Here is a 16,455-nt window from a genome sequence, read left to right as displayed (position 1 = left end):
TTAGTGTTTTGCTTCTAAGACTGATTTGTTCCAAAGTCACTAACCTTAAATCTTCTATGAGGTTTATACAATTAGTCATCTGTCAATAATTACAGACAGATGGCTAATTGATTGGATAATTTATGAAGTTTTTGTTGCATCAAAGTGATTTGAATCTTCAAACTCCAAAAGTTTTAAAATCTTGCCATTTCATCTGCCAACCATCTCTGATAACAGGCAGCAATTCTTCTGATAATCTCCTCAATGATGTCAAAATCCTTTTGCTCAGTCATTAATTGTACCTGGGGGCCATCAGTAGAAATAATCAATGTAGTGAATGATAATTATTACTGTCTTACTGCCATGGAATCAGCCAACCTTCATTATTCTACCACCTCTCACTGCTACTTCTGTCTTTCATTGTTCACAGATGTTATTTATTCAGTGAAAACGAGTTTCAAGATATTTTAATAACAGTTGTACTGTTTCCTGTTCAGTGTTTAACATGTATTAATACATATGATTATTTAGTTAAATCTCATCTTCTCAGTTGGAAAATAAAGACTTGACTTCTTCAACACCATTCTGACAGTCTTTAGCAACTCTCTACAGTGCCATATTCTATGTATAAGACATTTCTCTCAGTTCACCTTCCACCATTCCAAGCCAAATGTGCCTCCTGCCATCCCTCCTCCTTTTACTCTCCAAGCTTTGATTTTCCCAATCAGTGTCCATCTTAATGCTATCTTTGGTATCTTGTCTCAATGTGTGAAGACCAAACAATCTGAGCTCCTGGTTTTTTTCTTCTTTGAATTGTCACATTTATTCTAACAGCTGTTCAATTGATATTTTATAAAACCAGAAAAGGCAGCAGATATTCCTTCTCTGGCAAAATATAGTTCTTATTCTTGTTTCCTTTTATCATTTGCCACCATTAAAACAGACTTGGTATTACTGCTATAGAATCCAGTCTTACTCCTGACACTGGAATGCTTAGAATTCCAGATCAACTGAAGTCTTGCCAATGTACCAAGACTTTGGGTTAACCCTTACTTAGATGTCCTTTTTTTTGCATTCTTGACTTTGCCAAAATAGCTTCCTTAATATTTTAGTCTTTTGGGTAACCATTGGCAGTGATAGGTACCCGACTGGAACCTATGTATCTATCATGAGTTTTATTAATTCTGAAATTGCAAAATTATAAAATTTTCTTCTGGTATACTGATTCTTTGCTATATTTCTTGGAATGCCCTCTTATTTTATATACCTTCATATGTGTTTGTGTGTGTGTGTGTGTGTGTGTGTATGCATGTGTGTGTGGAGGTATGCATGTTCCATAGTGTTAATGTGTATGTCAGGGCCTGTGGTTTCCGGCATGTTAATGTGTTTTTTAGTAAGTAGGGAGGAAGACAGTATCACGAGAACATAAAAGAAATGGCCATGTTCAGTATGCAGAAAGGATTCTATAGAAATGCTCTAAGATGTACCCAATGAAAACAATGGGCACACAAGAGGGGTGATAGGATCCCCTGCAGGCTAACAGAGATGGTAGAGTTCATATGCAGCTGATGCACCAAGGCAATAAGCCTTAGAAGTGCTCAGGAAATAAATTTTCTTAAATTCCCAGATGACTCCCTAAAAATAATTAATAGGTTTTTATTTTTTATCCAGGTGACCAAATTAGCAGTGGAGGTAATTGTTCTGAAAGTGTGGTAGCTAGAATATAAGCTCTAGAAAGCTTAGGGGTCTATTACCTCTGCTGGCAGCAAAAAGCTTATTCTTCAAGGTCAAGGTCTGATTGTAAGATGTTTGTGTGTAGTGTTGCACGATAGCAAGATGTGGGCCTTAGATGTGGAATACCAGATTGGCAGCTGCGCTTGCATTCACGTTTTCTCTCTTCATGATACACATGTTTATCTAAGAGTAAGGCTGCCAACAGGTTCAGTTTGGCACCAGTAATGTCAAAGGCACTACTCTCAGAACAAAACAGCCAGAAGAGACACTGCAAGGCATCATTTTTCCTCCCACAACCTTGGGTTTGCTCCATTTTTATTGACCCCTTAAAGGATGAAAGACAAGTTATCTTTAGTTTGATTTGATCCCAGAATACCACAAGGTATTCTATGTAAATGACTGAGCCACTGCATGGACTCAGTCAATTAGATGCCTTCGTACATGAGTGTCAAGTTTAATAACCCAGGTTCACTGGCCATCTTGGGCTGATATTTATTTGTGCTTCTGTGAAAAAGGCAAAACAAAGGAAATGGAAACCAACAGAATATGGACCCTGGAAATCTTCACAACTGGAAATACAAATTCTTGAGAGGGTATTTAGTGTATGCTATCACATAAATAAAACTTTATACAAACAGCATCATCTGCTCATTACATGTTAGAGAGAGAGAGAGAGATGTTAAAACAGTTTGATATCTGTTGTGCTGGTGCCACATAAAAAGGCATTGGTGATAGTGCCATATAAAAAGCACCCATTACATTCTGTAAAGTGGGTGGCATTAAGAAGGGCATCTGGCTGTAGAAACCAAGTCAAAACAGACTATGGAACCTGGTGCAGCTCCTGTCGAGCTGTCCAACCCATGCCAGCATGGAAAACAGATGTTAAATGATGAAGATGATGTGTAATTAAAAGTTGTGTGAACTCTGTCATAATGCCGAGGATGTTGACCTTCCATAGAAATATCAGCAACATAAATTAGTCAGTAGTTTTAATGCATTTATAATCTTAAACACATGAAAATAAGTTTCTTGTCTGCTAGTATTTCATGGCTTAAATATCACAACCGATATGTCCTTTTGCCACATTGTCTGATCCACTTCATGTCATGACCCTTTTGGGGGTCAGAAGCTTGGATTTTCTACTTCAAAATTAGAGCTTGTCAAAAATGAGATGTTGAATAACCAACTTTGTGTTGTGTAGTGATTTTCATTACTTTCCTGGTTTATTATTTTATAGAATAGAATAGGAGCAAATCAGAAATACTACCATACTGACAAATATTAAATATCAGCTCTAAGTTTTTACTTTAAGTTCTACCATCAAATTTTGGGCCCAGGTGGAAGAAAAGTCCTTCTGGACTCACTATAATAAGTACAAGTTATATACCAGAGTTTGGTTGGTTTCATTCCCCACCACGCCCTAAAAATGTAATATTGTCTCTAACGAACTGTTGTTAATTTCTAGAATTACTGCTGCTGATGAAGTAATGGTCCGTGAACAACTGAAAGAACTCCATACACGCAATTTGGTCACAGAAATGGAGCAGGGTGGATTCATGAGACATGTATTAGACGAGAAATCAGGTTACAATTTGATTTTTATGTTATACAACTTTAAACAACAACTTTACAGGACTTTTCTTTTTCCTTTTAATTGTAAGATAAATATTTTTGGAATTAATTATCTTATTGAATGTGTCTATTACATTTCATAATGTCTTGGAAAATACATTTTGGAAAACGATGTTTACTCTCACAATTCTGTTGAAATAGCTGCTGCACAAATACATCAAATACCTGCTTAACCTGAGCATTTCCAGCTTAAATATTCCTCCTGTTTTTTGTTCAAACTAGCCAGATCCAACCTCTTACACTTGCCCGACACTGTCACTCTACACTATCACATCATTGAAATCTTGAAGCTGAGATAATACTTAAATAATTCAAAATAATGTGAATAAATAAGCATTACATTTGACGGAGTAATCTGAATGCTAAAGGTGAAACAAAATTTAGATAAGAATTGCAAATAAAACAAGCAAAAAAAACCCCCACAGAAAATGGTAGATCCATAATAAGAGATTAGTGACATAAATATTTCAACCCCACCTCCATACTGGCTAAAATGACCACCTCAAACCTGCTGATTTATCATTGTTAATAAAACAAACACAATCTCCTAGAAACAGCCATATAGATGCCAGATTTACATCTCAATGTGTGTTTATGTTCTATTTTAGGAATACATTGAAAGAAAAGATCAGTTTTTTTTTTTTTTTTTTTTTTCAGCCATGACCTTTAGCTGGCCGTTTTTAAAAAAAATTTGATAAATCTTCAAGATAAGAAAAATAATGAGATTTGTGAAAAATAAATTGTCAACATTTTACAATGTTTAATACACATACAAACATTCTAATCACCATCGTATCAATTTATCTGTGGCAATCTTTATACTCAATGTGGATGTAGTGTTAGAATGTTGTATTACTGATTATCTCGTATAAAAAACCACAGGAATGGCTGTGTGGTAAGTAGCTTGCTTACCAACCACATGGTTCTGGGTTCAGTCCCACTGCCTGGCACCTTGGGCAAGTGTCTTCTACTACAACCTCAGGCCGACCAAAGCCTTGTGAGTGGATTTAGTAGACTGAAACTGAAAGAAGCCTGTCATATATGTATGTGTGTGTCTGTATTTGTCCCCCTAACATCACTTGACAACCGATGCTGGTATGTTTATGTCCCCATAACTTAGCAGTTCAGCAAAAGATACTGATAGAATAAGTCCTTGGGTCAGTTTGCTTGACTAAAGGCAGTGTTCCAGCATGGCTACAGTCAAATGACTGAGGCAAGTAAAAGAATAAAAGTATATCATTAGCAGATGAGAATCGTCTTGCATGCGTGAGAGAACTGCTAGATCACATGATTTCAGCATACATGTGCTTCATCAAGAGCAAGCATTTACTGACTACATGCCAGCAAAATTCCACCACCAATGATGTTGAAAAATAGTGACTGTTCAATCACTGATGTCACAAATAATGAGCAGGCTCTTTAAAAATAGGTATCAGTGACAGCAGCACTATTAATATTGAATGATACACACACACATGCACGCACACACACACACACACGTTTGTGTGAGTATAAAATTTAGATTATGCTGTAGAAGCATCTCTAGAATAAAATCTTTATCTATATAACATAATTAATGTATGTGAATTGTTAAGAAACCAGAAGCCGCAGTTTTTGTGTGCAAATAATCATTTCATAGATATATTGTATTAAACAACACTATATACATCATTGCTAAAACGAAATTTGCCCAGAAGTGACCATGAGAGTGACAGATGTGCATTTCACTATCGTTACAGCTTGTCAATGTTCTCTGTACTTGTGTCACTTTCAGAACAAGATAGAATCAACCAGTCTGAAGAGACAATGTATAAACTATGCATTGGTTTGTGAGAATGCTGCATTAGCTGACCATAATGCTTCCCACTCATCACTTTTTGCTAATTGTTATTAGTTAATATTTCCTTAATTTAGGTGGCAAGATGGCAGAATTGTTACTTTACCAGACAAAATGCTTAGTGGCATTTCTTCCAATTTTGCATTTTGAGCTCAAATTCTGCCAAGGTCAACTTTGCCTTTTGTCTTTTTGAGATTGATAAAATAAGTACCAGTTAAGTACTGGGTCCATGTTATCAACTTATCCCCTCCCTTGAAATTGCTGGCCTTGTACCAATATTTCCTTAACTTTCTACAACCTTTGTCATATTTATTCATTCTTTCATTGGAAAGAGATTCTTGTGTTTGTTGTAAATTCTCACACCATGCTTTCATGGATTCTCTTGTAGAGGTACAACTTGTAAAACAGATGCCAACGATTGCTGCCAACCAACAGCCAACCATTGCTATCATCACTGCAATGTATTACGAAAAACTTGCTGTTGATGCTATGATGGAAAACAAGACAACATACATGAAGTATAAAACAGAAGGTCTGTTAGTTCAATTTTATTCTTTTTAATGTTCTGAATTGTTTGTGAAAAAAAAAAAAATCTTTTCAGCCACTAAGGGACATGCTCAAGTGGCTATGGTCAAGCAACTGATAAGTGGTCATTTCCTTTGATTTCTAGATAGAAGCAGATAAGAAATAACACTTAGTGGTCAAATCATCGTTGTTTAATGTCTGCTTCCCATGCTGGCATGGATTGGACGGTTTGACTGAGGACTGGCAAGCCAGAAGGCTGCACCAGGTTCCAATCTGATCTGGCAAAGTTTCTACAGTTGGATGCCCTTCTTAATGACCCACCACTCCAAGAGTGTAGCCTGAATGCTGCCCAAAGGGCAGCTTCAAGGCTAGTATCGTAATATTTACATGAAGCTCTAAGCAAATTGATTGCTTGATGCTTCATGAACAGGCTTCGGAGAAATCAGTTTGTGCCATTTCTGTGAATATTTTGGGTTTCAGGAAATGCAAAAACAAAGAATGGTTTGATGAAAATATCTCGGAAATATCTCAGCTTCTGGACATCAAGGCATAAATAACAGCAGAAATTGCTGGATCTTAATTTATCTGGAATGAATTGCTAGTAGGAAGAGGAAGCAAGTTATTGGAAGGACCACAAATCAGTGGTAGAATGCATCAACTGGAGATGCTTATATTTACAGAGCTCCAACAATACAAATAAACCACTGCCATTCAAAGCTGTATTCATTGGCTGCTGGGGTAGAAATTCATTTTGGATTAATGCACAAAGATGAAACTACTGTTGGAGTAATCCTTGACCAAATTATATCCCACTTTGATCACAAAAAATGTCTTTAAACGTCAGAGCTGAAGACCCATGATGGAAATGCTATGAAATGTGTTACAGTCTGATGCCTGCAATGAGAATGTGGTTCTGTTTGAACCCAAGATAGACAACCATCTCTCTCTCTCACTCTCACACACACACACACACTTGGGAAAGACTAAGCAGAGGCATGGCTCTGTAGTACAAAGTGTGCTTCTCAATTGCATGGTTCCAGGTTCAGTCCCACTGTGTGGTACCATAGGCAAGTGTCTTCTACTATAGCTTCTGGCTGATCAAAGCCTTGGGGGTAGACTTGGTAGACAGAAACTGAAAGAAGCCCATCATATATAGATTTTTATAAATTTGTAAATAACACCCAAAGGCTGTAAATTTTGGAGAAAAGTGACCACACAGGTCTTTTTATAATAACTGTAATTGTATATTATATTTTTATAATAATAATAATAATAGAGGCTCCAATTAAATCAACTAAACCTAAACAAATGACTGAAAAAAGATTGGCCTATATTATTATTATAAAAAATGATATATAATTTACAGTTATTTTATATATATGTATGTCTGTGCATGTGTGTAACTTTGACATGATACTTATGATTGCCACTGCCATGCAAGCAGTGTCGTTCATTTCCAATGTTCCATGGAAACATGTCTGGCCGTGTGCGCATGTGTGTGGGGATATTACTTTGCTTGGAAACTGATGAGGGCTGGTGACTGGAAAGGTGTCTCACCATAAAAAATCTGCTTTGGTAAACTCCATCTAACTCATGCAGGAATGGGGAAATGGATGTTAAAACGATACTGATGATTATTCTACACACACACACACAACTATGTATGTTTATGTGTATACACAGAGATACTTGTGAATAACTTTCTCCTGGATTCCTTGAACAGTCTACTCTGTTGCAAACACATCCGCAAGGTTTCTTGTGGGAAGCTGTCACAATATCTTCCCACACCAAACCCACAGCTTTCTTTCCTCTGTGTGGTATCACAATTTGTCAGAAGAGCTTCTACTCAAGGGAACCAGATCATACATAAGGAGCTAGGAATTTTAATACAAACATGCACACATGTGTCTATATAACATATTTATGATGTTTACACATATTGGCATAAGTTATAATATACACATCCATATTGTCCAACACGATAACCTACACATACATACACCGTGTACACATGCATGCTCACACACTGCTAGCTGAAGGTACTGATAACTTGGGCAGTCGCTAGGGGGCGCCGAGGAGGGCGTGACAAAGACAAAATTTCCACAACTGTCAGCTTGTACATACCAAAGTTCAGCTTGTCCAGGGAATCAGCAACCCTAGGGCCAGCCTTACACACACACACACACACTTACCCATACATACATACATACACACTGAAAGAGAATAGCTGAAGGACCCTCCCCACCATCTCATCTATTCTAAAACACAGGAAATAATTACATTTAAAATGGAGGCTGTTGGTTAGATTTTTAAAAAAGTAAAAAATGTTTTAGATAAAGGGAAATAATCAACTAAGTTACAGCTAATTTGTTATCCATTTGCACTGATAGAATTTCTCTCTCTCTCTCACTCTCACTCTCTGTTTATGTGTGTGTATGTATACACACACTGATATAATATATGAAAATAGATTGTTTTAATTTTTAAGTATTATGTAAAATATTTTATAAACATAATTGTGGCAAATGTATGTCGACTTAGATTGAGTTACTAATTAGTTAAGATAGTAACAAATTAAGGTGCTGTGTTTGGTGTCTAATTGTGATATTAGAGTCTAAAGAACATAATTACAACTTATATTAGTACTTTCCATTAAGTCATAGTGGTACACATTTGTTTGCAATGGGAATCCAGTAGAATAGAGATGTCGCCTGGTTTTGGCTGCTAAATTCAATTGGAATTTTGTGGTAGCACCATCAGGAAACAGCTACCAGACTGCATGTTGTCTGTACTAGAGGAAATAAGAGTAAAGTTGTTGGAAAACAGCATTCCGTTCATTACTGTATGTAGTATTTATTATATTAGCTTTGATATGTGTGACCATTTAAAATGGTTAGCATTAGGGTCTTGTCTTTATGTGTGTGTGCGTGTCCACACACACATATACTTTCAGTTGAATTTGTGGAATGAGCACTACTGACAGGTAGCAGTCTTGGCACAAGTACACAGCCTTGACTGTAACAGGTCTATAACACTGGTATTCATCATCATCGTTTAACGTCCGTTTTCCATGCTGGCATGGGCTGGACGGTTTGACTGAGGTCTAGAGAGCTAGTGGCTGCACCAGGCTCCAATCTGATCTGGCAGTGTTTCTACAGCTGGATGCCCTTCCTAACGCCACTCTGAGAGTGTAGTGGGTGCTTTTTACGTGCCACCGGCACGGAAGCCAGTCAAAGCGGCACTGGCATCGACCATGTTCGGATGGTGCTTTTTACATGCTACCAGCACATAAGCCAGTCGGGGTGAGGGGGCTGGCATCAGCCATGTTCGGATAGTGCTTTTTACGTGCTACCGGCACGGGGGTCACAACTACAATTTCCATTTGATTTGATTTTGATATTGATGTTGATGTTCTTGACTTAATAGGTCTCCCCAAGCACAGCATGTCGCCCTATGATCCAAAGTACTTTTGAGTGGGCTGGTGTACAGCTTGTATGTTATAACCATTTTCTTTCATATTGTCTGTTATGGCCTGTTTTCATGATATTCTTCATAAGAAGTTGCTGTGACCAAAGTCTCAAATGCCATTTCTTTAGCAGTATTACTTTGGATCTTCTATCATAATTATTATTTAATAATCTTAGCTCTTTTTTATGTCTTTAATAGTCAAAAGACAAAAAGCAAATAATAATAATGGTTTCAGATTTTGGCACAAGGCCAGCAATTATGGGAAAGTGGGTAAATTGATTACATCAATCCCAGTGCTTGACTGGTACTTATTTAATCAACCCTAAAAGGATGAAAGGTAAAGTGGACCTTGGTGGAATTTGAACTCGGAAAGTAAAGACCAATAAAATGACACTAAAGATTTTGCCTGGTGTGCTCACAATTCTAAAACACAGCTCACTGCCTATTGTGCTTATAGTATACAGTGCTCAGGTGCACTACATCTCATTGGAAAAGGTTAAAAGAGAGGAGAAAAAGCAGCAATAAGTGAAATAAAGAAGAAAAAAGAAACCCAACACTGTAAACCAGAAGTACACACTTGGGGCAGAGGATGAAACCCAGAAAGAGAGAAAAATAATGAGTAAAAGTCATAAAGAGGAAAGGGGTCGTAGGCGTGTCAGATGAAGTGTTGCTGAATTCCAGGAAGCATGGAATTTTCAAAGGATGCATTATCTTGACAGCTAACAACTCATGTGGATAATTTGTTCCATGCTTTGACTATTTTGAATGTGAGAAAAATGTCATGGGGCTCACATTTTTTTTATTTAAAAAATTTTTTCATTTTAATAATCATGAATTGGAGTGGCTGTGTGGTAAGTAGCTTGCTTACGACCCACATGGTTTCGGGTTCAGTCCCACTGTGTGGCACCTTGGGCAAGTGTCTTCTACTATAGCCTCAGGCCAAATAAAGCCTTGTGAGTGGATTTGGTATTTGGTAGACGGAAACTGAAAGAAGCCCATCGTATATATGTGTGTGTGTGTATGTATATATATGGGAGAATATACAAATAATAACAACAGACGAGGACAGGTGGTGTAAATAACAAAAGTATATATTAGTATGACGCTCGGGAATACGGAAAGTCTTTGACGTTTCGAGCTACGCTCTTCAACAGAAAGAATACGGAGACAAGGAGAAAAACACGGAGAAAAAAAATTGAATAGTGTTCAGTCAACGGTCAATCGTAATAATGGCCGATCATAACAATGACTGACCGGAATTCTTATTTCAGGAGAGCTAAGAAAGGGGGAGATAACAAACGGTGATCGGGAACGAGGGGCTGTGTGTGGGAGGTAGAATGCTGGTGATCTTGACCTATGTAGTGTGAAAATGGGGAAGGGAGAAAGTAGTTGGTCAGTTGTAGTGTGTGCGTGGTGTGATGCGAGGGTATTGGTGTGGTGTGCGTGGTGTGATGCAAGGGTATTGGTGTGGTGTGATGTGAGGGTGTTGGGAGGTGGGGAAGGCATGGGTGGAGTGTGGGTTAGGCTGAGGGTGGGGTAGAGGTAGGGGTCTGTGGGTGTAAGGAATTGAATGGGGTGGAGTGGGAAGGTAGAGTAGGAGTGTGTTGGTGTGGTGGGATGAGCTTATGAGAAGGTGTTGACGAGGAGGGAGAAGGGGAAGGTGGATGTAAGAGAGGGGGAAGATGGGTATGGGAGGGGAGAGGAAGAGAGGAGAGAGGGTGGGTATAAGAGAGGGAAGGTGGATTAAGGGAGGGGGAAGGTGGGTATGGGGGGAGAGAAAGAGGGGAAGGTGGGTAATGGGGGGAGGAAGAGAGGAAGAGAAAGAGAGTGAGAGAGAGTGAGAGAGAGGGGAAGAGAGTGAGAGAGTAAGGGTGAGAGTAAGAGAGTAAGAGAACCCATGCTAGCATGGAAAGCAGACGTTAAATGATGATGATATATATATGTGTGTGTGTGTGTGTGTATGTTTATGTGTCTGTCCCCCCCCAAACATTGCTTGACAACCGATGCTGGTGTGTTTACGTCCCCGTAACATAGTGGTTCGGCAAAAGAGGCCAATAGAATAAGTACTAGGCTTACAGAGAATAAGTCCTGGGGTCGATTTGCTCGACTAAAGGCGGTGCTCCAGCATGTCCACAGTCAAAATGACTGAAACGAGTAAAAGAGTAATTCAAAAAAGTGTTTGGAAGAAGAATCTATTAAGTCATCTGCTGTATAGAAAGATGGAACTAGAATGATAATACATAATGTATCTCTGTTGCCATTCAGAAACTATTTCAAAGTCAGTTTACCATTCCTTATATTGTTTCAGGTGAATCCAATGTGTACACAATTGGTTTCATTGGAGAACACAAAGTTGTTTCAACTAAACTCCCCGCTATTGGTCATGCAAGATCTGCTCAGATTTCTTCTGGAAACACCACAACAAGATTACTTGGTAAGGAAAGAAGTTGGCTTTTTTTTTTTAATTATCCTTAAATTGTTAAATGTATTTATTTATCCTGGTTACAAAAGTATAATTCTAACATTTTGTGTTAAACCTCTTTTAGTATTTGTTTTCTATATTGTTTTATATTATTACCTGTTGAGAATTATTGGTGGCACCAATGTAATAAGAAGCAAAACTAAGTTGTAATAGGAATTACAAAACCCTCAATAATAAGAACGAAGCAGCTTTATTTAATACGTGACAATGCACGATCATGTTTTGTTTCTTTCTATGAAAGCCATATAATGTTAATGGTGTTTAACATGAAAAAGACATTAGCTACAAAAGGTGGAGAGGAACAGATTGAACAAGATGACGGTCTGTTGTTGGATGTGCATTGTTGATTCAAAAGGAAGATAATTTCATCATGATTTAGCATCCATTTTCCATGTTGACATGGATTGAACATTTTGACAGAAACCGACAAGTGGGACAACTGCACCAGTTGTCTGTTTTGGTGTGATTTCTACAGCTGGATGTCCTTCCTAATGCCAACCACTTTCCAGAATGTACTGGCTGCATTTTTATGTGGCACCAGCACAGGTGCTTTTTATGTCGTGCCAGCATGTCTGGTTTTTACATGGCACCAACACAGCTGCTTTTTACATGGTGCAATCCATTATATACCAACCTGCCTGAAACTGTCCCTTGTTCTTTGACTCAATCTTGTTTTAAAGTGATCCAAATTAAAATCTTCCCTTGAAATAATGTTAATTTGTTCCAAAAACCAGATTAATACTGACAAAATTATTTTTGTAAATTCTTCATTATTTTCAAAATTAATTGAAACAAGGGTCATATCTTTCAACAGAAATACGATACTGAAAGGGTTATGGATGTTGAAGGCATTGCTCAGTGCCTCATACCAAAGACATTGGACAGTATTACGTACTGGTAATATTTTTTATGTTACCACATTCTATCTGGAAGAGTGCCATCTCGTAGCACTAGCCAAGACAGAGAACAGCAGATTCAAAAACAAAGCTATTTGTTTATGGATTCCTTGAGGAATTGGCCCAGCATTGAGAAATATGAAAACATATTGCACTACAGATTTGTTCATATTTTCTATTTGAGAAACATACCTCTATCGATATTGTTAGGACAATGTTGAAGAATTCAGCAATATAAGGATGGCATTTCCAAAATAAATTAACACTTTTATTCCATTATTCTTTAATGAAGCAAAAAGGTAGTTTTACAAAGAATGGAAGTTCACTGAAATCAAGCTCTCTTCCATTTGTTTATGATGACCAGGACTATCTTGTTTATTTGTTAACAAATGAATGATTTTCTAGTCAGTTTAATTGCCTGAATGACTATAAATCAAGACATAAATAATTGTAATTGTGTTCAGCTCACTAATGAGAATTTATAAGTGATCAACTCATTGTTAGAATAATGATCAAGGGTTAAATGTTTCATATCTTGTCACTTGTGCTGCCCTCTATATCTGTGATCGGACATTTAACCATAAATAGATACCCATGGGTAGATACTGCTCACTCTACAAATTGATGAGGAAGCATCCATACAATCACACAAAATGCTAGAAAGAGCAACCAAGTATCCCTCAGACTTGATCCTACCAACATTAAAATTGTATAACTGAATTGAGATATATAATGTTCCAGAAAAAAAATGTAAACTAGTAAATTCTGACTGCCTTAACCCATTTGATATCATTTTTCTTTTGAAATCTGCTGCCTTTGTTTCAATTAATTTTGGAACTGAATTTAGTAAAATATCTTTTGTTGTTACTAAGCTGGTATTTGGAACACAATTCAATGAAACTTTGATAGAAGATTTAAATTTAGATCACTTTAACCCTTTTGTTACCATATTTCTGTTGAAATACACAGCTTTTGCTTCAGTTAATTTTTAAATTATTAGACTAACTGAAGACACAGTTCTTCAGAGCAGTTGTGTAATCTGTGCTTGTATATGGATCTCCAACTTGGACCCTCACCTAGAGACTCAGGTGCATGCTGGACAGTGCCTACACCAGAATGTTACGTGCAGTGCTCAACATCTCTTGGAGGGAGCACCCAACAAAACAACGGTTATATGGGAATGTACTGACTCTCTTGTCAACACTCCAAGAGCGGAGATTGAGGTTTACTGGCCACTGCTGGAGAAGTAAAGAAGAACTTGTGAGTAATGTGTTGCTGTGGACACCAAATCATGGTACCACAGCAGCTGGAAGACCATAGAGGATATATATATATATATATATATATATATATATATATATATATATATAACAGCTTGCAGAAGATATTGGATGCCAAGTTGAAGACCTAAAAACACTAATGGAAGATTGGGGGGGATGGAGAGGGGTAGTCAGGCTGGACAGGCAATTAGCTTGATTGGATGATGCCTTGAAAAAAAAAAAAAAAGACAAAGGAGTGTGTTGAGCATAAATTAACCTGGAGTTTTGATGAAAGGTTTTTATTTAGATCACTTTAAAATCGGCAATATCAGGTGGGCTGGTATCAGAAGGATTATAGATTCTTTTTGAAACTGTTGACACAAGGTTATATTATAGCAGGGCCACCCTCCCCTCCATCAAATCAGACAGGAAATTCTAGATTTCATCATTCCATTAATTTGTATAACTACAAATCAAACCTCAAGTGCTATTAAGTAGCTGACACTATACCAGTGGTACCCAACCTGGGGTCTGTGGATCCCTGGTTGTCCACAAAGGTAGTACTGGTGGGGTCCATGAACTAAATTCAAAATTTCATATATATATATATATATATATATATATATATATATATATATATAAAGACAAGCATATTAAAAGGGGTCCATGGGAAAATTCATTTAAATAAAAGGGCTGCGAACCACTGCACTACACAAAGTATTTATTTAATTCTATTATTATTACCTCATCTAAGAGATGGTGACACTGAATGAACGGGGTGTTTTCACACCTTTTTTACCATCAGAGATATTTCTTTCTCCATGGTAACTGATGTGTATTTGCCTTTAGCAGTTGAAATATGTGACAAACATATTTCAGCTAACCTAAATTCTGCTCAAATTTTGTTAAGTTTTCTACCAGACCAATTACTAGTTGCATCCATTTCTGACAACAACAGTGTCAAGGGAGTATCTGTAAGTCAGTGTAGAACAAATACTATACAGGATATATTTGAAAGTACTGGATTTTAATTTTTTTTTTTTTCTGGTGATGTTTGTACCTTATTAACTACACCTCACATCTAACTTTTTGTTTAGCTACCAAATAATGTCTCTACCCTCCATTCTTCCCAAGCAAGTCTCATAGTTTTTATGGCACCATCTCCTATACCATTCCGTGATCATGTCATTTCCATCCATCTAGAACATTGTTCCATCCATTAACCTGGTCTGTGGTTCACAACTGATTGTTCCAGTTGTCTTCTGTCTTATAGGTCGCTACCTTACCTAATATTTCTTAGAAGCTACATCGGACTGAGGGATCTTTCAGCTTCCACACCATCTTTCTGAAGGTTGTCTTGTGCCTCCCCCACCCTAAGAGGTCATCAATTACTAATCTTTGTAGAGTGATAGTTTTCATTTAGGACAAGACTTAAGGTGCATAAGCAACTGTATGTCCTATTTCCTGGTGACTATGAAGTCTATCTGGCTTACACACACACACACACACACACACACACACATCTCTGAATATGCAGGGCTGGTTGTGTGGTTAAGAAGTTCACTTCCCAAACACATGGTTCCAGGTTCAGTCCCACTGTATGACATATTAAGCAAGTGTCTTTTACTATGTTTCTGGGCCTGAACCTTGTGAATGAATTTGGTAGTTGGAAACTGAAAGAAGCCCATTGTATATATGCATATATGTGTGTACACACACACACACAATGCATGTATGTGTTTGAGTTTGCATTTGTTTACATTTGCACATTTGAAAATCACTAAGCTACAAGTGGTGATGCTGTTGTCATTACCCCTGTCAACAAATTGTTTGTTTGTTTTTCACCTTCAAAGATGTTATGGAACTTTTTAAAAAATGCCTTGATTTTAAAACAGGAAAGGGTTCGTGACAAGTTCTTTTTGCACGTCTTTCTGCAGTAGAGTGCTGCCAAATCTGAATTCTGAGAAGGAGTAAAGAATTGATTCCAGCATTTGACTGGCACTTTAGTTATCAACCCTGGATGAAAGATAGTGTTGACCTCTATTTGATTTGAACTCAAAGTGCATTTAACTAAAACAAATACCACAAGGTGTTCTATCTGGCACCATAATAATATGAATTTCAACTCTTTATCTGAGCATTAAGGATGTGAAAACGGGGAAAACAGCAGAACCAATAATGGATAGTCAGAAATATGCTATGTTGGACTTGTGTTAGATACTTAGATGCTATAGGGAGAGAGTGATCCACAGTAACTGGCATGATCATCATCAAATATTAAAAGGACACCTGATGTAAAACAAGGCCCCAATAATAGATTCATCTAACCCATACTAGCTTAGAAAAATGAACATAAAAATAAAAGTATATATATATATTTGACTGGTTTCAATCCTTGGGTTTTAGTCAGACAAATTGACACCAGTTCTTATTTTTGAAGCCTGGTACATACTCTATCAATCTCTTCTGCCAATCTACTCAGTTATGGGGATGTAAACAAACCAATACCAGTTGTCAAGTGATGGTGGTAGTCACACACACAAACACGACATACTTATCTCAGTTTCCTTCTACCAAATTCATTCCCAAAGACTTTGGTTGACCCAGAGGTATAAATAGTAGACACTTACCCAAGGTGCTGTG

At 37.3% G+C, this 16,455-nt stretch overlaps 1 protein-coding gene across 50 annotated transcripts in view; it reads left to right on the top strand.

Annotated features, from left to right (window-relative positions):
- LOC106873546 (uncharacterized) overlaps nt 1–16,455 on the top strand; it is a 174,516-nt gene that overhangs the window by 153,467 nt on the left and 4,594 nt on the right. For all 50 annotated transcript variants that reach the window (XM_089353197.1, XM_089353186.1, XM_089353184.1 and 47 more), the window contains 3 exons: nt 3,179–3,297; nt 5,571–5,714; nt 11,484–11,609. In XM_089353197.1, the coding sequence (XP_089209323.1) occupies nt 3,179–3,297; nt 5,571–5,714; nt 11,484–11,609 (389 nt within the window). The remainder of the gene's footprint in view (nt 1–3,178; nt 3,298–5,570; nt 5,715–11,483; nt 11,610–16,455) is intronic.

Source organism: Octopus bimaculoides, chromosome 6 (assembly GCF_046866305.1).
Source record: "Octopus bimaculoides isolate indiv1 chromosome 6, ASM4686630v1, whole genome shotgun sequence".
Taxonomy (NCBI): Eukaryota; Metazoa; Mollusca; class Cephalopoda; order Octopoda; family Octopodidae; genus Octopus; species Octopus bimaculoides.
Note: the sequence above shows the minus strand (reverse complement) of the source record. Positions and strands in the feature narration are given on the sequence as shown.